The following is a 24,395-nucleotide window of genomic DNA, read 5'->3' as shown; positions in this document are numbered from 1 at the left end:
CGTAAGTTGTCAGACGACAAATAGTAAGCAACAAACGACTTATCAGGCAAGTTAATTTTCACCGGCTTTTTCCCTGATTTGACCTTTGACACATAAAACCGGAAGTTGAACAAGGAACACGGGAAATGTACAATGGCGGCAACTGTAAGTATGAACTTCTGTGTCTGTTATTGAGTATTCAACAAATACCTTAATCACTGCAACTTTTATGCAATATTTGGTTCGGATCGTTTGTCATCTACGTCTGTGATATTTTCAAAAGTTTACTTGGGGAAAAGTGTAGCTGCAGTTCCGTACCCCACAACTGTCCCGGGGCGATTTTGCGTGGTGTCGGGTGTTGTGGTTCGATACACGATGAAGGCCCCTAATATCCACAGTTACGTGTGTTTCGATACACAGCGACCGCCGTGGTACGCATAGAAAAAGGGGCTTGGCGGCATCTATGCATACCACGGCGGCCGCTGCAACACGCCACATGCTCATTCCCTGTCGCGATTCGCTAGAATACGTCACGTGACGAAAAAATAGATACGTATAGTCCCCATCGGATCGACAAAAGTGACGTCAGAGGGTTTTTTTTGAAAAGCTTTTTCCCAAGGGAAATAGTGCTTACCAAATTTGGAAAAGTGTCTGGTCCATAGTGTCGTCTGCAGCTTTGCAACAATGGCAGGTGACTGGAACGTGATGTGCGTCCGGTATTTTAGCCACTTTTTTCTGTCCACTGAAATGAGCTATCAATGATTTCCACCTTCTTCATCAACATGTGTTAAAAATAGTTATTCTCTACCTGAACACAGCATGCAGCAGAGCTATATCGGCCGTTAGGTCGCTTGTTACACCAGTGTGGCGCTGAGAGCAAGAGTGTGGTCTCGGTGTATAGACCCATGCGGCGCCGTAAACAAAGAAAAACATGAAAGTTATCATCTTCAATGACATGTTTCTTTTCAGGATTTTAAAAGCAAAGCTGACCAAGCTTGCCTAGCTGGGGAGGAGTTTCATAAACTCTACTATGAAACATTTGATAAGAGACGAAGTGTAAGTACATGAAGTGGTCTCACAGCAGTTTTCACTGTTCTGCAGATCAGGTAAACCTTGAAAAATCTAAATTTGCTTGCAGTATGATCTGGTCAGTTAGTTACAAACTTTCGCCAGCTATTCTACCATTAAAAATTGTCTTTTTGAAGAAGGGAGATATTTCTTCTGTGAAATAACTCCCCAGGCTTTCCACCAATCAATGAAAATTTGCTATCTGAAAACATTTTCACCATCATGGATTTGAGAATATGTTGGCTATGTGCGCCATGAATTCAGTGGTTGTAAAATCACCCAGTGTTAGCTAAAGTCTGCCTTGAAAGATTGTTTACACTCTGAATTTCACTAGTTACAGTTGAGGCCATTATTCTTCGGTGGGGCAAGTTGGTAATTACATACCAATTTAGCTAGGGATATACCAATATACCAAGTTGGTAATTACCTACCAATTTAGCTAGGGATATTGTAATATACCAAGTTGGTAATTACCTACCAATTTAGCTAGGGATATTGCAACATACCAAGTCGGTAATTACCTACCAATTTAGCTAGGGATATTGCAATATACCAAGGGAATTTCCTAAGCCAAACTCTGTTTTCCTATCTGGAGCAGCAAGATGAAATCTAAACAAACACAACGGGTAACAAATTTTACAGCCACCTATGGTGATCTGATACCGGGATGAACCATAATGTACTCCACTGTCCGCTTTATGTTTCAGTAATTTAGCTGGTCAGAAGGAACTTTGGTAGTGATTTTGTATGTGTGGCTCAGTTCATTGTGTAGTATGTTGAACACTTCTGATTGCTGGCTTTTTTTACAGTACAAGTATTGTAAAAGGTATTTTGTCAATATTTTACTGGCTGCTATCAAAGGTTTCTTCACGGTAGAGTTGATTTTTTAGATCCTCAGATTCAGATCCTCAGATTCAGATCCTCAGATCTCAGATTTCAGATCCTATAACTTCAGATGCAGATTCGAATTTACAAGCCTTTTACAATACCCGTATTAACAGTATGATTGCAATATTTAAAATAATAATTTGAATATGACATGTGCAAGGCAGTTATGAAAGCAAAAAAGTCTACATAAATGTTTTCGCTCAACAAGTTTCAACGAACACGGGTCTACAATTACAGATTAGCTAACTTGCTTCTTCTGACCCCTGAATTCTGATTTAGCTTGGGGTCACTGGCGTCCAACATGGATTAGTTATATTCCCTCGCCATCAATATTACGAACAATGGTAAAATACGGACTGTCGATAGCCAGCATTTACATGATCGTTGCGGTCTTGATCATTCGATCGTGGGTGTGTTTATCTCTATGAGGGAACGTTCACGTGATGACATAACAAGTGGAATTATTGCGCACCCTGTCTTCAACTGATGACATTCTGATTCTGAGATTGAAGTTATTAAGTTCAAGATTCAAGATAGAAATAAAATAATTTCTAAAGCCTTTTTAAATCTAAATTATATTTTATTTATCAGTATATTACCTCAAACTTTGAAAATTATGAAATTTTAATTCCGAATCTGCGTCTGAAGTTATAGGATCTCAGGTCTGAGATCTGAGGATCTGAATCTGAGGATCTGAGGATCTGAATCTGAGGATCTGAGGATCTGAAAAGTCAACTCTACCGTTTCTTCACCCACAAAAAATTAAGCAACTAGTTGTGCAGGTCATGTCAAACTTTTTGATTGTGGCCTTCCATGATGTTTTGGGCAATGGTACTGAGAATGAGATGGGCAATGACATGCTGAAGTGCCGTATGTGGTGCATTCATTCTCTGAGCGATATTTACCATAGTTTCAACTTCATGTAGCTTTGTACGATTATTTTCTTGTTAAAATATCAACAGATTTTGTCATCTTGTCTCGAAGTTGTTAAATTGAGCTTTCAAGACAGACTGTAAAGTTGACTTTTTATGAGTCGCTCAGTGCTTTTGAATTAGACTTCTGTGAACCACACAGTAAAGACCAGCTTTTGAAAGATCAATGTACATGGGGTAATCTCAAACTTTTGCACAAAAGACAAGGCAAGATATGATCTCTTAAGATCGTGTTTTATTCCTTGTAGTTTTCATTCCCCAATCCAGTTCCCTTTTATGGAACCTACATGAAAATGGTTCATCCCAGTTATCAGATCACCATTGCTGGCTGTAAAATCTCATTACCCACTGTGTTTGTTTAGCTCTCATCTAGCTGCTCCAGATAGGAAAACAGAGTTTGGCTTAGGAAGTTCCCTTGGTATATTGCAATATCCCTAACCGAATTGGTAGGTAATTACCAACTTGCCCCACCGAAGAATAATGGCCATAACTGTAAACGATTTGCCGTTTACCAGATTTCCATATGAACTACCTGTAAACATATATGCTTAACTTTCCCGTATATTAATAATAATTAAAATTCTCTCTTTCTTCTCTGAGAGTATCAGTATGTGTTATGTACCGGAAAGTGGTTGCATGTAACATCTAGAAAATTTTAAGCATGTGTTTACAGGTAGTTTGCATGGAAGTCAGGTAAACAGCAAATCATTGACAGTGAAATTCAGAGTGTAAATGTGTTTATGTTCTTAGATGCTCAATGGGTATTGTAACACTAAAGCAAGGCCTTGGGAGTTTTCCAACTACAAGTGTCACTATATTTTATGTTGACAGAGCATTCACCACTACCTTGGTCTTTTTCATATACCAGGGCTCGAAATTAGCGGTAGTCCCGCGTCCAAAGACTACCAACTTTTCCCTGGGGCTACCAAAATCCATGAAATGGTAGCCCACACGGACTACCAAAGACCCGGCCATAAAATTCAGTCAGTACTTGGCGTGTAATGTCCAATATCTGAACTGACGTACTTGAATGACAGGCACTGTAAGTGATATGGTCAATGAAAACGCATTTTCATTGCATTTTGATTATAATGTATCAATCATGGACAATATGCCTCCTCCCTACAGAAAGCCCATGGTCTATTTTAGCACTGCTGCAGTGTGTCTAGTCTCGATGTGCCGAGAAGGTCCTGGTCGTTCTCATGGCGACTCTCAAACATTTCATACAACTCTGTCTGAGAATGAAACAAATTGACAATAGATCACTAAACTTTTGAGTATAACTTTTGTCCATTAGGCCAAAAAAGATAGTTTCTGGTCACCGCGTGTGTCATTTCAGAACCTGCTCGTCATGGCACTCTTTTGGGATTACATACTAATCAGTACAGCTATCCTTGATATCCCTGTTTGCATGTCCAAAAATGCTAAACAGAAAATGGAAGTATTATGCAGCCAGTGGTAAAAGACAATAGCTGTTGTATCAATAGTGCCAAACCAGCAGTGTTAAGAAAAAAAGGAAAAAAAAGAAAACCGCATCGCCGCATCACTTTTGCTGAATGTCAAGGACCAGAAACATTGGGGGGGGGGGGGGGTCATACCTGCTTCCTTTTGGTACTAGGTGTGTAAGTATTCTAAGTATTCATATCAAATGACTAGAAAATTCACTTCATGGGCAGAATCTTGAAAAACTGCTTTTTCTTGTCTGGTTAATGAAAAATATCCCTGAACTGAAATATGCATGGGCTACCAGCCATTGTCACTGGGCTACCAACTTTAGAAAATGGTAGCCCAAGTGGACTACCAGGGGAAAAAGTTAATTTCGAGCCCTGTACTTGAATCATTATATTTTAGGATCCCCTCTGCTGCTATTCACAGTGAAGTAGGATGCATCATTTTAGCACAAATAATAAAAGCAAACAGTCAATGGTTACTGGTAAACAGTCTTGAAACTGTTACCCAACTTGGTAACAGTTTGGTTATAGGCAGTACCCCAGTCTATGGTTTGGTCAACTCTTTGAGAACCATGCATACACACTGTCACCGCTCTTTTCAGTGTATCATTACATTGGCCGTACTTAGTACTCAACATGACCCCTGCCACAGTTTGTATAATTTTGTCACTGAGGTATGAAAATAGCTTTGTTGTAATGATTTGATGTTATACTTGTGAAAATCAATATTTCAGAAGCTGTCGAAGCTCTACTTGGACACTGCATCTCTTGTGTGGAATGGTAATGCATGCAATGGTATCGCAGAGATTGCCAAGTTGTTTGAACAGCTTCCATCCAGTGACTTCAAAGTAGAAACCCTAGACTGTCAGCCCATAATAGGTAAACAAATGAAAAAATCCTATGAAATTTCCTGTAAACCCATGAAAAATCATTTTATAATCATGATGTTTGACTGATTATGATACACCGATTTGACTTTGTCTATTACCCATCAAAGTTTGTGGTTTTTATCTGCAAATCTGTACCAGTATTAAAATGATTGCAATACAAATAAAAAAGTTTTCCTTCTGTGAACTCAGTTTTGAGACCTGTGAATGCACTTTGGGACAGAATTCGAACTTGGATTTTCAGAGTAGTCTACTGCATGTGTGGGTTCACTTTGAAGCTCTCACAGTAAATAAGTTTTCACCATCTACCTGATGTGAAAATCAGAAAGTTTTCTTCTCTTCCCCCCCCCCCCCCCCCCCCCCACCGAGTTAACACAAGGATGAATTTTAAAAGTTGGTATATGTATGAAATTCTGCACAGTGACCCCTGATTTTTATCCTTGATTTTGAAAAGGAACGGTTTAATGCTTCCTTGTGGAAGGTTTGAGCAAATGTTTTAAGTCTTTCAGTTTCAAGTTGCATACTACCTTAATGACTTGCATGTTTCGTGCAGCTCGTCACAAAACTAAAAGCAGGAAGTGTCCTCACAAAACACAGGTGATTCATTTATGCGTTTATGAGCTACCAATGTTTGAAGTTTGTTGACTGTGGCTGTCCATGTCATAAATTCCAAGCATTGCTGTAAATCTTAATATGTAAGAGACAAAAACCATCAGTAAACTGTGCATCATCGTTTGTTTTTTTTTTACAGAGGAAGCAACGGGAAGCCATACGTCTATCCTGGTGAACATCAGTGGTAACGTAAAGTTTCAAGACAGCAAGGTGCACATCTTCCATCAGAATTTTATCCTGACGATCCAGGGAGATGTCTGGAAAATAGCTAGTGACTGCCTTCGATTTCAGGAGTAAGGAAGAAGCCGAAGGGATGCTTGCTGTAACTTTTAGTGTTATTTTCCGTATTTATGGTATCAAAAACGTATATGTTGTCTCCTTCCTATCCAGAAAGTATATCAGAATAGATCATGTACAAGATGCAATCTTATCTCGTTGATAAATAAATTATAGTCAGGATTAGAAGGAATTCAGTTGTCAGCAAGAATGCTTGAGTCAACAACGCACGCACACACACACACAGATTGTATTGATAAGATCATTACTTCTAGAACAAGAGACTGTTTTACAAACAGGGACAAAATTCTAGAAAATACGTGTGTGGAGGGACTGTGGTTAAAAGTTACAGCTGATGGAGCTTATACATGTCATGAATTATCTTTGCCATCGCGACGGGGCAAATTCCTTACAACCAAGGAGAGAGAAAAGCAATAATGTTAGATTATATGCACCATGCCGGGGCATTACAAGGGCTGAAACTGAAATTGGCATGACATATTATACCAGTTACACTTGAACATTTTGGTTGATGAAAACTTGCGGTCGTATCTTCGGTGGCTTAAGTGTATTTTGTCCAAGATGTGAATCATTTAAGTGTTTTGTTGGGCACTATATACATCTGAAGTTTAGGTAATATGTGGAATGGAAGGGAAGAATTTTGATGTAAGGGATGTGACACAAACATGCTTCTATGACTGGAGAACACTGGGTCCAAGCTCGGTTATGGTACGATTGAACTCTTTTCCAAAGGGCATTTTTATATGTCAATGAAGCACTCTCAAGCAAGCACTGATTATTGCTTTATTTATATACAATACTTAAAGATCAGGCAATCTTTGGAAAGGCAAAAAAGTCAAATTTTCAGATTTGCCGGTTTTACACTTATATTTGTCAATTACACTGCAAAAGTGTGCGATAAGTGACTGTAGAAATCAACGTATTGTGTCCATGGCCACCAGGAGTGATTCTAACATTTTTGTGTACGACCATTTCGTAGGCTCTTTAATACTTCTGCATATTGATGTAAAAAGTATTGCACACTCAACAATACATTACGAAATATCAAAGAAAGTGTTTCAAAACCAAAAGTTACCACATATGATGGCATTATGCTTAAGATTATGGTGGCAATTGTATGGATATTTTAAGTACTGTTATTTTTTTCATACAGAACTATTCATGTAAATAACTTTTTCATACAATGTCAAAATGTTTTTACAGTTGCTGTCAATGTACGTACTTTCAAAATAAGAGTAAACTTGATATTTGATATTCAAGAATTTTGTCTTTGAATGAGGTGTGCATAGGATTAACCATGTTGTGTTGTTCAGTTATAGCATACTGTTTAACAAGGTGGCCATATGTTGTTGTGCCTTATAAAACCATAGAAAAGTTCGTCTGAGTATGACACGTCAGAGGTTTTTTCATGAGCTCTCATACATTTGCCCTATGTACAGGCTAGCTAAGTTGCGACAATGTTCCTTTGACTGCGACCCCTCCACTCTTTTTGAAGTTTATGAAGCATTCACACTCATACCCACTATCACACAAAGCAATGAATACATTGCTTAACTGGGTGAAAGACAGCCTCACGGACAATTCCGTCCACCAGCAAAGCTGTCGGCCCAGGGTCGAATATTCTCAATCAGAAATGAACTCACTCACAATGTACAGTTCTCAGTCACCTTGCAGCCATCAAAGCCGCTCTGTAACATCAGATGATTTCAACAAACTTTACCAGGTCAATGGGAATATGCGCACAGCCTTTCAAAACTCATCTTCAAAAAACTCATGCATATAGAAGAATTCCATAAATGCAAAGGGATGTTTATTCAAAATTATTGAGTACAGACCATAGTACTACAACACCACAGTATCCATCTAACTGCACACGCGACAATAAAACCGCAGCGAAGTCTGCGCTCAGCAAATGAGGGCTTCTAGTATACACTGAAATTCGTACATTTAATCACAGTATGACTCTTCTAAAGTCATTAAAAATCACCAATATCATTATCTTCAACAATACCTTTTTTATGGTACAAGGGAACTTTGGGATACATTTCTCAGCATTTCATTAATTACCTGATGGATACTTTTTGTTGACCAGGTGACCCCTGACCCCATGGTGACCTATGATATTATTTGCCTTTACAAAGAGTGTAAATTTGGCGTCATCCTCATTCTCACCTTCAAGTGACCCTTGTAGCTGACCCTGAAAATGACACTACTTCGCATCAGCTTCAGCATCATCCAAAGAATGCCGATGTGACTTTGCCCAATGCGGGATAAATGACAAAATTCACCAAAAACTTTAAATTGCCACCATGCAATGGGATATGAAAGTGTTAAACATAAGAAACCATGTACAAGTACTTGAATAACTATTATGACCTGAATAGTTGACATAATTTGGATTTCAAGGAACAACAAACATGAAGCATTCAAATGTATGGCTAAGAATGTTGTGTTGTAACCACATTGTGGGAACACGGATATTTACATAAGAAGTTACTGAAAATTATAAAAGACAAAGGCCACGGTGTTTTAATTAATATTTAAAGTTCTATACAACTGAGAGTATATTTTTACACTCACTTATACACTTATCATTCCATTGGACACAGTCGGGCATTGTCGAAGTTGACACTGCAAGTGTCATACTCGGCATCATCTTCGCCTGAGGATGAGGATGACGCCAGCCTTACACTCGTGGTTTTACATGTGACTTGCCTTCAAAGACACTTCAAAGGTTGAATAATATCTGAGAGAATGGTGAAGAAACTGTTCCTACACTGACAAAACAATGACGCATCAAAGCACTTTCAAGTCACTTCTCGCTCTGCCAAGTCCATATTTATTGTATGCTGGATATATTAAACCTTGTTATTGCCAATAGTATGTATGTAGGCGGTGCAAGCATGTCATCACAGTTGAGATGTTCACTTTTTTATACATAGCAAAGTAAAAGAATAAGCTAGAACTTTCAGAAGGCCACCAGGCCCCTTTTAGGGTTTTCTGCATAGCCTACTTCTCCAGGGGAAAAAGTCTCTTTCTTTGTACTGCACAAGCAAAAAGCAATACATGTTGCGGTCTATGAATATGTTCAACATGATTCTACAGGTGAAATTTGCTGAAAGTCAATAATTATTTTTTTATAAACTGTCCCTCGAACAACATTTTAATCCTGGAAAATTCATCACAGGGAGGTTGGATGGGGGTAAGAATTGATTTTTTGTAGCTTTTTGCGTACAATATGCAAACTTTCCAGTGTTGAAAAATAGATCCTAATAATTATGACAGTAGCATGTCCCATGTAGTGTCTGAGACACATTTAGAACATCTGATTACATTGTACTTATTCATTATACATGACCAGGCCTATGACTGCAGATCAATTGACATGGCAGAAAAAAATTGAGATTATTGAAATTCGTTGCTCTGGAAATTTCATTTACAGAACAGAAACTGGATATATGTATCAGTAACATTGTGCAGTCTTTACAAAATAATTGACATGGACATGCACAAGCTCAATGGCAAATTCCATAAGTTCAAGATGATCCACAAACACTTTGAGTGACCAAAAAGAAATCTTTACAGATTAATATGACTGCAGGGTATTTTTAAGGAAAACCATACCAGCATAAAAGAATGTATACAATGCAAAAACATGCAAATCAGTGATAAATTATGCATTGCTTCCACGAATAGCATTATTATACTACATCTTCACAATTATCGGAGTGTAAGAATGAGTTTTCATTTCTGCAGCTTTCTACATGTTCAGCACTAGGGAGTGTTGCCCTGTTCACCCCTGGTTCCCTGTAAACAGGTCAGCAATCACCATTGATAACAATGGGTTTGGGCTAAACCATGGTGGTGAAAGGATTGAAAGAGCTGTCTTTAATTTTGCGCAAATAGTTATAAAAAAACAGACAAAACTGTATCTTTAATGAAGAGATATGGGGTGGCCTTTACAGATTAATTTTGGCCGTTCTGGCAGATGAATATTATTTACTTTGTGAAATTCTCTGTTCAGAAACTCTGTTGAGGTGATTATGAAGGCATCAAGTTGTCTATTTATCATACGTTTTCCATTCCATGCCATCCGGCGGTTTTACTTCCGTCTTCTTGTCGCCTATTTCTTTCCAGTTTGTGCTGAGGACAGTGCCACCTGACTCCACCTGTTTGGATATAGCAAAATCAAAGTTCATGTTTGGTTTAGATAATTCACAAAAGAGTTCATGCAACAGTTTAGGTACTGAAATACAATGCAATGTACTTGGTAGAAATTAATGGAGCAAAGCAGGTAGCATTGACTGGTTGACCGCTATGAACAAAAATAGTGACAACATCACTGTTCGCTCCCATATAGTTATCAAAACAAGTCAACAATTGTATGAAACATGGACATACATATACAGACAGACTGACATACACAGACTGGCACAGAGTGATGACATTGACCCCAAGTATGCCTTGGCCCATGGAGAGTGATAAAGATACCGGTATAACAAACAGCTGAATGTAATGATAAAATAGTTAAGTATAGGCCTATACAGGCACTGACAGTGAATATATTACAGCAATTTGATTAGTTTCTTTTCCTTTTCTACTTCTGTGATAATCTTTAAGACAATCAATCTGCAAGGCAGTATAAGTATTGACAAATATTACAAGCACACAGTAAACTGTTCTTGATTTTTCATTTACAATATTTGACATAGACTGAAATACATAACATGCAACCAATGTTTACACTTTGCCCATACACCAGATACATGGAGAAATTTCAACATACAATCATCAACTCAGAAACTCTACAGGGAAAAGTAAACATTGTTTTCTTCCAGCTGGTGCATCCACATCTGGAACAACTTACAAACTTAACCAATTACACAAGGATGATGACACAAGAGATAAAGTTAAACTGTGGTGAACTTGACTATTCCTTTCAAATCCTTACCTAACTTGACATCTTAAACTAAAATACACTGCATGGTTAATTGCGCACAAAAATACATCGGGGTGGACCATTTGATAAGGGGTGGTGTCTGGAAGAGCGATTAGGTACATTATCTTTTTTATCCGATCCATTGTACATTCTTTTTTCCCCACTCTCCCACCTTTTCTTTTTGTCAAACCTTCTCTGGCTGAATTTTTTATTGGCATTTGTTTGAAATTTTTTCAAAATCTGCAAGGATTTTTTTACCGCATTTCAACACCAAATACAGTTTACTATATCAAATGCTTACTAAATCACCACATTATATACTCTTAGTTCCAGTAGGTATAAAATTACCAAAAAAAATCTTAAAAATACAAAATGAAAGATATCCCAGCAAAACTGACAGTTTCGCAAAGTTGCCCCAAAAATTCAAAATTCCGGATTTCAACTTAATTTCAATTTATCTTATTAACAAAAACCCTAAGAACCGGTTTACTCTAAATATCAAAGCAATCAGACTGGTAAATTTTGAGAAACAATTTTTTGACCAAAAATGAGAAAAATTGCCCCCAAAATACAAAATTGCATATTTCATCCTCATTTTGAATATATCTAATTTTAACATAAACCCTAGGAACCTGTACACTAGATATCAAAGCTACCAGATCAGAAGTTTTAGGAGAAAAATTTTTTGACCAAAAAAGGCAAAAATTGCCCCCAAAATAAAAAATATTGCCAGTTTCATCATACCTTTAATACATTATATTGAGATTAATCTTAGATACCTGTATACCAAATATCAAAGCTATCAAATCAGTAGTTTTTGGATTAATTTTTTTTTTATCAAAAATTGGGAAAATTGCCCCAAAATTACAAATATGACAATATCAATACAATTTGTACAAGCATGACTGAGGTCATCCTGAGGAACATGTATATTAAGTTTCATAGCAATCAGACAAGCGATTTCAGAGAACAAGATTTTTTGACTAAAAATGGAAAAAATACCCTAAAAATACAAACATGCAAATTTCATCCCAATTTTTGCACACATAATTTAGAATACCTAAAGAAATCTGCATACCAATTTCAACCAAATCTGACCAATGCTTACTGAGTTTTAGCCATTTGCAGGATTTTTCCTGTTTTTCCCTCATTTGCATATTTTTGGCACTGACATGTTCATTTGAACAAATTCACATCTCCACCCTTAGGTGCACCTGTACACCAAATACTAAGACAGTAGGTGCTACGGTTTAGGAGTTTTTGATGTGGACGGACATACATACATACATACATACATACATATATACATACATACATACAGACGACATTTTTCCACCTTATACGAATACCTCCCATTTGCATATATACATATGCATATATATGGGAGCTAAAAAATGTAAAGGACACTGGGCTCCAATTTGATTAGAATCAGCATAGCACACTGGAACATCATTGTACAAGCAGCTTCCGCTGCCCACGATAGTTACACACAAACACTCCATAATTTAATCAAACATGAAGAAAGTCATCCCAAGGTGTTAAAGTTTAGAAGATAAAGATGCTGCTTTCACCACAGTGTTTAATAGCCAACAAAGAAACTGCACTTGTTATGGATGTGCATACCTGGGTAAAGGAAAACAAATGGTCATAGAATATAGTAATTTAAAATGAAAAAGCTAAGAGCAGGAGCTAGGTGTGTGTAAACAGACATGAGAGTTTGGTGATACTCACAAAAGACTTATTCATGGCCCTCTTCACCTCATCCGTCCCATCTGCATAGATTTGCTGAAACAGCTGGTTCAGTGCAGCATCACCTTCCTGTTTGGAATCTTTTTCTTCTTCATCCACATCTCGGGCAAGTTTGTCCCAGTCTTTAGAATGTTGACTGGAAGACGGATACTTGTGGACTTCATCCGGCTTGGATGCTGTAACGGAAGATTTTATTCACACTTTTGAATACACAGTCAGCAAGGGTTGTTCACCGTGTGTGCTACACATGCATAAATACAGCCATCGGATATTTGTTAAACACTGATTTTTTTCACGGGCATTTTGTCTCTGTTGGAGTGTACACAGCTTGAACTTGAATCACTTTGTATATGTTTTGTAAAAAATCTGTACATATCTGGTAGCCTGACTTGACAGGAGGGTGAGTCCCTACTGGCTTGTGGTTAGGCTGGGTGAAAATGGTTTAGTGCTCAAGCAAAATCAAGAACAGTGGTCTTTCTACACAAGTAATGCATGATAAAATATGCCAGGGAATTTGGCAATATGAACAGCTTTATGGCAGGAAAGGTCTGGGCAACTTCCTTTTTTGTTGAAGAATCAACATTTTCACGCCTCATCTCGCCTTGAAAAGCTCTAATTTTGCCACAGAGATGTGTACACAAAAGAATTAGCAGTTGTCTTGGATGATTAAGCGGCTATCCATACTTCTTTCAGTAAATGTGTAAGTACCTTTACATGGACAACTTACGGCACATTACCTGAGCTCTTTGCTGCCGCCTTGGGTAGGTCATCTGTGCCCTCCAACAACGACCACCTGATGCCTTCAACTTTCTTAAGTTTCAACTCAATCTGATAATGAGTGATGAGTAGCAAGAAAGGATAGACTCACATCAATGAAATCAAATGCAGGGAAGCGTGTATATGATGCAGGGTGTGCACGTGTATTTGTCTACAGCCTAACCTCCATTTCTACAATCTACTTCACCAAGAGTTACAGATAACTAGGGTTGAATACCCATATGGAGGCTATGACATTTGTACCAAAGTCATATTCGATGATGCAAATAGGAATTTGAATGAAAAATGTCAATTTCCAAGTCCATTTCAATCTACTGTTTGAAAGTGCTGGCTATAATGATCACAAAGACGTCTTGTTTATATTTTAATATGAAAACTGCATGAACATGTCATGGCGCAGTGACTGATGGGTAATTTTGCTGATGGCTCTCACTCCCATCTGTTTACACTTACAAATGCACTTTTACCTTGAGCACTTACAATTTAGTGACATGGTTGACCCTTTGAGTGCTGCAATTTTTCCATCAAAATTTTAGTGCTACAGTTTAGCAAATTTTACGAATTTTTCAGTGACTGTTTGATATTTATTAGATTACTACTGTTATGACAACTTGGATCAAATGAGCATCTTTTTCATTGGCTACAGTTTTTGATCAAACTTTTGGGATTAATCTGTAAAAGTATCCCCTAAATGAAAACATAGGGCCAAAGTCCCTGAAACTACTATAGACATGGTACAAAATTAAGTATTTCCTGACTGTATGAAATTATCTCACTAAGGTCATCCTAGGGACCTGTAAACCAAATATTAAAGCTGTCTGACCAGCGGTTTTGAAAAAACAAGCGACTCAACAGTTGACAGAGCTCTGCTGTGTTATGTAGAAAATAACCTTTTGTGACACATGTATTGATGAGGAAGGTGGATATCTTTGATAGCTCATTTCAGGATGGCCTGACCAAAAATAGAAAAAAAATTCCGTAAAAATACAGATTTGCATATTTCATCACAATTTTAACAAATCTAAGTCGGGTTATCCCTAGGGACCTGTATACCAAATAACAAAGCTGTCTGACCAGTGGTTATGAAGAAGATTTTTTACCAAAACCACCTTTTTTGGTGCTAATTTGCATATTTTCAACAATATCAAAAATTAATAAAAACAGTTTCTCAAAATCATATATTTTATCCACACAACAAATATCAAATCAGTAAGTACTGCAGTTCTCAAGATATTTGAGTGGACGGACGCCTCACAAATGGACATACATACATACATACATACATACATACATACACTCTACATACATACTGACAGTGCACGCCGGACAGATACCCATCCCAATAGCTTCTTATAGACTATATTAGTCTATAGTAGCTAATAAACGAGAGTTAATTACATTCTAATTAAAGTAAACAAGACTTGCTTAAATCAAGATTTTTGTCATAAAAAACAGCATATCTGTCAGGTTATAAAGACTCTTAAGTTGGTTATCTTTTTATCAGTATTTTCATCCTATTAACCAAGCACATTTTAACTTTCAAATTAACATTGTAAGTAAGTTCTGTTGAATAAGTTGAGACTGTACGTACTCAGAGAAAGCACACTGAAGAGACAAAAGTTTGAAACTTAAGAAGTTCAAGGTCATCAGAAGCATCATGTAACACTTTCCTTGCACTGTTTACACAGATTGCATAATTGCTATAAATAGCACATGAGGAGTCTTACAGCCCAGCTTTACCATAAAAACCCTATCACTTTGACCACTCTTTTAATTGACCACTCTATTTTTTTCCCCCAAAAAGTAATTTTATTTTATCCTTACCAAGTCAACCATAAATGGAAATTAGAACTTTCTCTTTTTCTATTTATTTGACCACCCTATCATGACAAACTATTATGAGCAATTTCTTTTAGATAACATACAGGGCACAATAGATGACGGTTTAGAATATGTCAAAGTTGGGATTCAGGAAAGTTGCCTTTACATGTTTTAATCCTCCAAGATGGTAAGCATTTCACTATGAACTGTCAAAAAAGTTGAATTTTCTGATAATTCTACACTAAAATTAGCTTGGCTTTGATGATTTCCTAATTAATTCAATTATTTAAAATCATATTAATTATTTTTTTCTGAGTGAATTGATAGGGTTTATACAGTACAAGAATTACACACAATGTAAGTCAAGTTTTGATCAAAAGTGACAAAAAAAGTCCTTAAAAATACAGATTTGCATATTTCATCACAATTTGAACAAATCTAAGTTTGGTGGTCCCTAGGGACCTGTATACCAAATAACAAAGCTGTCTGCCCAGCGGTTATGGAGAAGAAGATTTTTTACAAAAAACGCCTTTTTTGGCATTAATTTGCCTATTTTCAACAATATCAAAAAATTAAAAAAAACAGTTTCTCAAAATCATATTTTTCATCTACACAACAAATATCAAATCAGTAAGTACTGTGGTTCTCAAAATATTTGAGTGGACGGACGCCTCACAAACAGACATACATACATACATACATACATACATACATACATACAGACTGACGCCGGACGCCGAACGGATACCCATCCCAATAGCTTCTATAGACTATAGTCTATAGTAGCTAAAAATAATTGTCTGGATCTGAAACAAACTGTCTTGGGTTATATTTTATGAAAGCAACAAATACTGACCTTTGCACTCAAAGGGTTAGTACTTTGAAAGTGCAATGGGCATGCACTCTGCGTGATCAAAAAGACAGTGAACCCAATATGAACTACTCACCTTTGACCCGAGTACTTTTGTAACTGACTTGTCTGGTACAATGCTGTGAGCAAGATCCAACTCCAAGTTGTAATCACTGTCGCTAGGTAGCTTCACTGTCACACTAACCTAAATGTGTAAAGTGTAGAAATGTATTTCCCAATCAAGCAAGACCTTACAAAATAATCTGGAAACAATCTCAGCTGTGTAAGATTCATGAAAATGAACAGATGATATGAACAGATATACAGATGAGGGTATTCAATGGTACTCTGTAACAATTTGCAGGTGATGAGATTTCTACTTGAGGGGTCTCGAATTATTCCGTTTAAGTAGCCACACAACCAGACAGTTCCTGCATATTCATGAACAAACTGGCCATAGGACTGTTACATATCTCAAACACTGAGCATCTCTGATTTTGCATATTTCACATAGATGCTGTGATTTCATGCATGAGAAAAAATTCTTATGAACACTTTAAATGTTCTTGTATGAAGGGTGAACTAAATCATTTCAATAACACATCAAGACACACGAAAGGAGACAGAAAGTAGGATGAACCATATCCCATAACTGTAACAATGAAATTAACCCTCAAAACACATCCACAGCCTTGAAGATCCACTCTGAGAAACTACATCCCACTGTTAGAAGGGATGACAATGTAAACTAGTAGAACAACGTTCTAATGACGTAATGTACATACTGACAATGACCAAGGTGATGATCAGCTCTTGATAAAACCTGTCAACGTAACAAAAAACATTTCTTCAACTGTCATACTTACAGTTTTGTCTGTGAAGTCCACCTGCACCTGGTCACTCTTGGCATTTTTGATCATAATCGTGACCACAACATGTGTTTCCGTTTGATACCAGTCATGCCTAAAATATACAATGACCGCATTTCACAACAATAAATTTTTTGTAACAGGGTATTCAGTATTACAAAATTTGTTGCTTCATCTTAACCGTAAATCCCTAATTATGCCAAGTTGGTAGAAAACAGCATTGATTTTCAGGGTGCCCAGAAAAAGCTGACATGTCCAAATATCTATTCCTGAGGCACACTCTACGCTAAACAGTTTCTCTTACACATCTCCTAGATATAGAGCTCTGTTTGGTTGATACCAATGATGTCTACCCACCTTATTTTCTGAAATGGAGCAGACGGGGGTTGGGCTTGTGCTATTGTTTCACTCGCTTTTGCAGCGGTTGACGTTGAAGGTTCTGTGCTATCAGGGGCTGCCGCTGATTCTGTTGCTGTTGTTTTGACTTCTCCGCTACTGCTGGCTACTCCAACAACAGGCTGTGTAACAAATTATAATAAGAGATACATGGCATGCAATTCTAGAGTAGAAAAATAAAACTAACCAAAAATGGAGCGTGCTACCTTTTAGACCCCTCCATCCCTGGCATAAACTTGAATAATCTCTTGGCAAAATATTCTGCAATGCAATCATGGTGCTATAAAAACAAAACTTTTGATGGTAATGCACACTTTTAGTACTCCAGATGAAGTTTCTATTGCAGGAATTAAGTGTCTTACCTCTCCTGTCGTCTGTGAACTAGATTCTTCCATTTGTTCCACTGAAAATGTAACAATGAAAAGGTCACAAGAGGAGCAACATTCTTTTCTAGTGAGCGCAACTACTGGATGATGGCACAAGTTGCTGCTGGTGTGCAGGCAGTTTCTTCACAGAAGTGTACCTGCCAAATAAGTGTTCTCAGCACTGACTGCCATCATCAGGGCTTGTTGATGTAATCAATAAAGAATGCTTTATCATCTACACCAATTGTCCGCATAATTGTAGCGGCATCATAGCTGAATAAAACTGCGGACTGAGAAAATGGCACCTTCTCATTTTGTATTATCTCTTTGAGTGCTTTAATTTTTCCAGCCAAATTTTTTGTGCAACATTTTACCAAATTTATGAAATTTTGTGTAATTTTTTGATAATTTTTGACCAAATGGATATCACATTTCATTGGCTACGGCTTTTGATCAAAATTTTGGCAAAAATTTCAAAAAAAAACAAAACTGACCTGGGTATGTTTTTTAAAGGTGAAAAAAGGACTGTGTGCTAAAAGTGTTTGATTTTGCTTCTGTTAGGACTTCACAACATTTAGTCACTGAGCCCTGACCATGGACTGAAAAATACTGGCCAAATATTTTTTTGGACAACAAAACACTGATACTAGGTCTATCTATTTGGTTATTTTTAGAATCAGCAGCAAAACATGTTAGTGAGTAGGTCTCAGCTGCATTCATAATTTCAAAACTTTGAAAACTTTACAGGTCTGAGAAAGATGTCAAATATCACTTACAATCTAACTCAGCTTCACATTTTCTGATCCAGGTCTTAAATGATGATTCACTGGAGTCTAGTTGTTGGCCCTCAACAAACGCTGTCTTTGCGTCTTGAAACTTCTCTAAATGAAACAGTGCAATCCTGAAATGCACACGAACAAAGTTAATCAAGAATACCACAGATTAGCACAGGTATACAGTAAGTTGGATCTTGGTTAAAAGGAGACTGCAAATTGAATTAAACATATCTGTGGGTAAGCAGTTCAAAAGCACATGAAGAAAACTTTATGTATGCAAGTTTTATATTAACTTTAAAATCAAAAGGTGACTGCCTGCATATTGGATTTGGGTCTTTAGAATACATTTTTAGTTTCTTCACTATATCTGAGTTGAATGTGATCCTTTTTGTATCAAATGATTGGTATTCGCAAATGTTGGAACAAGCAAATTATTCCATCTTCCTACTGAAAGGTTCTATCTGGAGTTGTAGCAAATCACACGTATCTTACCCTTTCCTCAAGAAACACTTTGAATTCTTTGGATCAAGTTCTACTGCTTTTTCTGTATCTGTGACAGCATCTATCAAAAAAAAAGAAAAAGTGAGAAAAAAAAAAAGAATCTAATGTCAACTTTCAAGCCAAAATGTGAAAATCTGGCTTGCTGAATGTGCAAGATTTGTATCTCATTGGGTCATTGTACACAAGCAGTCTACAGAACGTCAGTAAATCTGGCAGATTTGATGAGACTGATGAACTGGGATGGAGATCAGAACTTGGATTAAAACATTGATCAGCTGTAATCCTTTCAGCTGCTACTTCAAACAGTGGTTTTCCTATTTGCAAATGTATAAACATACAGCTGAGGTAGTGTCACTGCAGTAAGATTTGAAATTCCACACTATCATTAACAAAATATGGTAGTTTCTGAATGGTTTATGCCAGGCCCTACTGTCCCGGGTTGGTTTTGACAGGTAAAGAAAGTCTGTATCATCCCAATGTTAAGTGCTTGTCATCCCCATAACCCTGCCTCTCTTGGTGAAAATTATATTGTTCCTATGTTTGTGACACACGTAGGTTGTGGGCCATGGGTAATCCATACCATTACAGTATGAACATCAAGCAATGAACAAGTAATATTTACCATCTTTCACATGAAACATATATGATATGACTCAAAACCTTGAGACTGCTATGTAACTGATAAGTAATGAGATCAAAGGAAGCCAAAGACCCTGATGTGGCTGGAGTAGTGGACTAAAAATCAGAGGATGGTGAGTTCAAGACTCTAGCATAGTGTTGTACTCTTAACCCTTTGAGTGCTGTAATTTTTTTCCCACTAAATTTAAGTGCAACATTTTACCAATTTTTATGAATTTTTCTGTAATTTTTTGGGTTAAGAAAGGGTTAAGAAAGGGACTTTTACTCCCCATTGGTCAGTTGGATGCTGGTTGGCGGTTACCTCACCTGGGTTCCTACTGCCACTCGTAAATGGCGTAAGTTGAGAAAATGCTGTGGCCTTTACCCTGTTATTACAGCAAAGATACTTACTTGTATATTCTTCTAGTTTGATGTACGTCTGTGCTCTTTTTAAGAAATACTCTGTTTTCTCAGCGTCTTGTTCGATAGCTTGTGAGTACAGCTGTAATGAAGCAGAGTCATTGATACATTCCAGACATGCCCATGGTTTTTATTTCGAAATAAACAGGACCCAGTGTGTTCTACAGACTCAGTATGCCCAAGAGATCATTTGATGGTGGTATAAATCAACGCATGTGCACAAACGCGTATGGAAATGCATGTATTTCTGCACAATTTAGTGCATCTGGTTTTGTTAGTACCACGGTCCATTCACATTTTGGATTTAACCTAAATATTGAAATAATTTGACTATTTAGGTAGTTTTATGAAAATGCAAAAGTCGTACAGGAGCATATGTCTTCCAGACTTAGCAAAAAGAATCAGTGAACAATAACCAACACAAAACAAACACTGTTACAACAAGTTAAATTTTTTTTTTGCATAATTTGTCTTATAAGTAACATGCAAACTACACATTACATTGCTGTTTTCTTGCTATTGCTTACATGACAACACAGCAACATAGCTTCTACCCAATCTTGAAGAGTTGCCTTGAGCAAAAGAATGGCTTAACTTTATAATAATCAAGAATTTCTGAACCAACTTTTAGATATTTATACCTTTATGGCTTCTCCATAATTTTCATCGACAAACGCTTCATTTGCTTTGCTGAAAAAAGTTAGAAAAATACAATGATAACGTGAGTTTGTTGAAATTTTCTCGGCTTGTGTTGCATTTGGCAGAGTCAAGTTTCCAGTCTGGATAGGGGCTTACCTAAGACTGATGTACAGAGAACACCACATTAACCCGTCAAGCCATTTAGCAAAATGCTTAGTGAGACAGGGAGTCATTTGGCCAGATAACAAACAAATTGGCGATCAACTTCACTGGTTGGGTACAGCAATTGCAAACTCTAAAATCAGCGGGTAATCTCAATCAGTGTCAATTGTGAATTATTCTTCATTCGATTCAGTTTATTTTCTAAGATACACCATGAGAGAAATGGTTTGTACCACTGTGCGATGTTTACGCAGCCTGTAGTATCAGTATCAATTTTATGGCCAGAGTTGGGCTTCCTGCTGACTTTTGTATTACAATCCCTGTACCAGACCACTGAAGTTGACTGCCAATTTACTTGTTATCTGGCCAAATGACTCTCTGTTTTACAAGGCATTTTGCTAAATGGCTTGACGGGTTAATGTGGCGTTCTCTGTAAGACTGGTTTCTTCTTTAACAAACAAATTAAAAACTGAAAGATTACTTTTACTGTTAACAAATGCCTTGCTTTTAGAGTTGTTGCTTCAGTGACACAAAAATTGATCCAAGCAGTGACCACATATTGGCATAATCTTTAGATGTCATTGTAAAATTGACCTCAATGTCCAGTGGCCAAATTTGACCCAAATACAGGGACTAATGCAAGTATTGATGTGGTAACACTGAAGTAATACTGAGACAAAATATATTCCATGTGCTTATGGATTTCTATTCATTTATAACTCCATTCGACACTGCTGCTTGAAATACGGACAAAGTTTGCTACTGTTATAGTGCTTGACTGTTATTGTACCTTGCAATCACCTACTTAAGATGTATTTTTGTCACTCTTACATGCGCAATTTCCAAAAGCATAATCTGCAGATGCAGACAAATATAGTGAAACTTGTCTACACCAAACCCTGTCTAAACTGGAAACCTGTCTACACTGAACCCGTTTCCCAGTCCTATTCCAATAATAGAACTCTATGTGAAAAGGACCTCTATAAACCAAACAGCTCTCTAAACCGAACAATTTTCTCAGCCCCTGAATGGTTCAATTCCGACAGGTTATACTGTATTTATTTGTGCATATTTATGAGAGAACAATAAAGTCATTTGTGAACAGCCAAATTTCAATGTTGATCCTGAAGGACAATACCATTGCTGGTACATATCAACACACGTCTTAAAATTCAGAGAATTATACCTTTGCATACCGACAAAAGTCACATATTTTCACCATGATCAGCTTTATTCAGGTAACTATCATAAAAGCATATCATGAGCATGACTTATCAGGTGTGGCTCTGAATTTTCTAGCCTATGGATATTCCCCCAAAATTATTTTAGTACACTAGAGTATGCTGACTGTGTGCTGTCAATAAAGATATCACAATGCATCTACTAGTATATTGCTTGTTCAAAAACCAAACAGGTTTCTTTCAACATTACATCATACATACTAGCACCCAAGCTGGCTAGTAGAAGTGTTATACACGATACATATTTAGTACCAATGGCTGTAGACCCTTGTCTCTGCTACTACTTCCATACTTGTACATACTACAACAGTGCTCTTGCAAAACAATTGTTCACGTACAGGAGGATATGCAAGTAGCTGGCTATCAAATTTTGCTACAGCCGTTTAAGGGTCAACTTACATATACAATGTGGAAGTTTCAAAGCATTGGGACAAGCATTTTCAGAGATTTTTTGACCAAAAACAGGAAAAATTCCCCCCAAAACTACAAAATGAAAATTTCACCAAAATTTAAATAAATCTAACTGAGGACAACCCTAGGATCATGCATACAATGTTTCAAAGCAATGGGACAAGTACTTTCAGAGAAGATGACGTTTTTACCAAAAATAGGAAAAATTCCCCCAAAAATATTACTAGAAAAATTTCACAACTATTTGAACAATCTAACTAAAGTAACCATAAAGAAACTGCATACCAAGTTTCAACCAAATCTGGCCTATGGTTACAGAGTTTTGGCAATTTGCTGGATTTCCTTTTCATCTTATTTGCGTATTTTTGACACTGACATGTTCATTTGAACAAATTAACATCTCCACCCCAGGGTGAACCTGTACAGCGAATACTTAGATGGTAGGTGCTGTGGTTTTAGAGATTTGGATGTGGACGGACATACATCCGCACATGCTAAGTTACATACATACATACATACGTACACGTGTACAGACTTACTATTTAGCTACAAAACTGTAGCATTACAGTGAAGCAGTCAGTGAGTTTGGGATTTTGCGACCTCGCTCACCAGCAGAGCTACAGTGCCGAAGGCCCTGTAGCGTTCAAAACAAGTGCGCCGCACATGGCATGGCATTTTGATGTGAAACCCCACATATTTACTGCATTTGGTCATACCGGTGCATCACTACTGAACACTACACATTATACTACACTAACCTTGTCGTTTATGGGGTTTGGTATTCGTTCAAGCACGTCAAATCCCTCAACTGAACTGAACTGAACTGAACTGAACTGAACGTCAATCGCATTCCATAAACATTGCACACGTTTCTGGGAAGTTGGTAATGGCGGCTCCCAGAAATGTTTTGGAACGCGATCGACATGTTTGAACAAATACCAAACCCCATAAAGGACAAGGTTAGTGTAGTACAGTGTTTAATCTTCAGTAGTGATAAATAGGTATGACCAAATGCAGTAAATATGCAGGATTTCACATCAAAATGCCGCGCCATATGCGGCACGCTTATTTTGAACGCTACAGGACCTTCGACATTGTAGCTGTACTGGTAGGGGAGGTCGTGAAAACCAAAGCTCTCCGACTGCCTCACCATAGAGCTACAATTTTGCAGCTTTACTAAGTATATATACCAATGTGAGCTAAAAAAATGTGTGCGTGCATCACAGGCAACCGACTCAATGCAAACGATGCCGTCACTGATGCAAGCCGTAATAACTTATATCAGTGACGGTTTCGCTTGCTGCGGATCCGTAGCCCTGCCACTCCTTGGGGGAGTGGGGCCCCCAATCCCCCATACAAACAGTCAGGGAGTGGCAGCGCTACGGATACGCAGCAACGGTTTCGCCATAGACGCATGGTTTCGCTTGCATATAGTGCATGCTCGCTTGTACTCGCTAGTAGAAGTATCGGTTCTGACGTAGGTACGATCTAAAACCTAGAAAACAGTGATAATTATTGCAACGATTCGGTTGGTGCGATTGTTGACGCAGGTAGAAAGTTGCGCACGCTTTCATTTCTGCTCAGTGTCCCAACAGCGATACGTTTGTACGCAAACTTTCTAGAAGCTTATTTACCTGAACAACTCCGCCATCTTGAATGTTTAAGGATCATGGGACATTTCGTTTGATCAAATTGGTTATCGATTGAAATAGTTAAATTGTTAAACGATCATACATTACGATAACTT

General features: G+C 37.5%; 2 protein-coding genes across 3 annotated transcripts; one reads left to right on the top strand and one right to left on the bottom strand.

Moving 5' to 3' along the window:
• The first annotated feature begins 6 nt into the window (after window positions 1-6).
• Window positions 7-7,372, top strand: LOC139131662 (NTF2-related export protein 2-like). 2 transcript variants are annotated; one of them, XM_070697817.1, is made up of 4 exons: window positions 7-144; window positions 949-1,035; window positions 5,053-5,197; window positions 5,957-7,372. In XM_070697817.1, the coding sequence occupies exons 1-4, from the start codon at window positions 133-135 to the stop codon at window positions 6,112-6,114; spliced, it is 402 nt and encodes a 133-aa protein (XP_070553918.1). In that variant the 5' UTR covers window positions 7-132; the 3' UTR covers window positions 6,115-7,372. The 2 variants fall into 2 exon arrangements, with proteins under 2 accessions (XP_070553918.1, XP_070553919.1); XM_070697818.1 differs by having other exon boundaries at window positions 116-144; window positions 949-1,085; window positions 5,957-7,371.
• A 530-nt stretch (window positions 7,373-7,902) lies between these two features.
• Window positions 7,903-24,319, bottom strand: LOC139131659 (protein SGT1 homolog). Its single transcript, XM_070697814.1, has 12 exons — window positions 24,283-24,319; window positions 20,837-20,885; window positions 20,187-20,277; window positions 19,149-19,218; window positions 18,657-18,781; window positions 17,878-17,918; window positions 17,477-17,637; window positions 17,117-17,213; window positions 16,348-16,455; window positions 13,540-13,630; window positions 12,785-12,978; window positions 7,903-10,283 (listed from the first exon to the last, which is right to left on the bottom strand). Exons 1-12 carry the CDS (start codon window positions 24,297-24,299, stop codon window positions 10,176-10,178), a joined length of 1,152 nt encoding a protein of 383 aa, XP_070553915.1. The 5' UTR covers window positions 24,300-24,319; the 3' UTR covers window positions 7,903-10,175.
• Window positions 24,320-24,395: the final 76 nt, after the last annotated feature.

Source organism: Ptychodera flava, chromosome 4, assembly GCF_041260155.1.
Source record: "Ptychodera flava strain L36383 chromosome 4, AS_Pfla_20210202, whole genome shotgun sequence".
NCBI classification, from domain to species: Eukaryota; Metazoa; Hemichordata; class Enteropneusta; family Ptychoderidae; genus Ptychodera; species Ptychodera flava.
The sequence above is the reverse complement of the archived record's forward strand: the minus strand, read 5'-3'. Positions and strand labels throughout refer to the sequence as shown.

What these genes read in the sequence shown, in the direction of transcription:
- LOC139131662 (XM_070697817.1), top strand. An exon ending in CATTTGATAAGAGACGAAGT is followed by an intron (nt 1,036 to 5,052) that starts GTAAGTACATGA and finishes TCAATATTTCAG; the next exon opens with AAGCTGTCGAAGCTCTACTT. An exon ending in AGACTGTCAGCCCATAATAG is followed by an intron (nt 5,198 to 5,956) that starts GTAAACAAATGA and finishes TTTTTTTTACAG; the next exon opens with AGGAAGCAACGGGAAGCCAT.
- LOC139131659 (XM_070697814.1), bottom strand. An exon ending in GCTCCATTTCAGAAAATAAG is followed by an intron (nt 17,214 to 17,476) that starts GTGGGTAGACAT and finishes TGTATATTTTAG; the next exon opens with GCATGACTGGTATCAAACGG. An exon ending in GGGCCATGAATAAGTCTTTT is followed by an intron (nt 10,284 to 12,784) that starts GTGAGTATCACC and finishes ATATCCAAACAG; the next exon opens with GTGGAGTCAGGTGGCACTGT.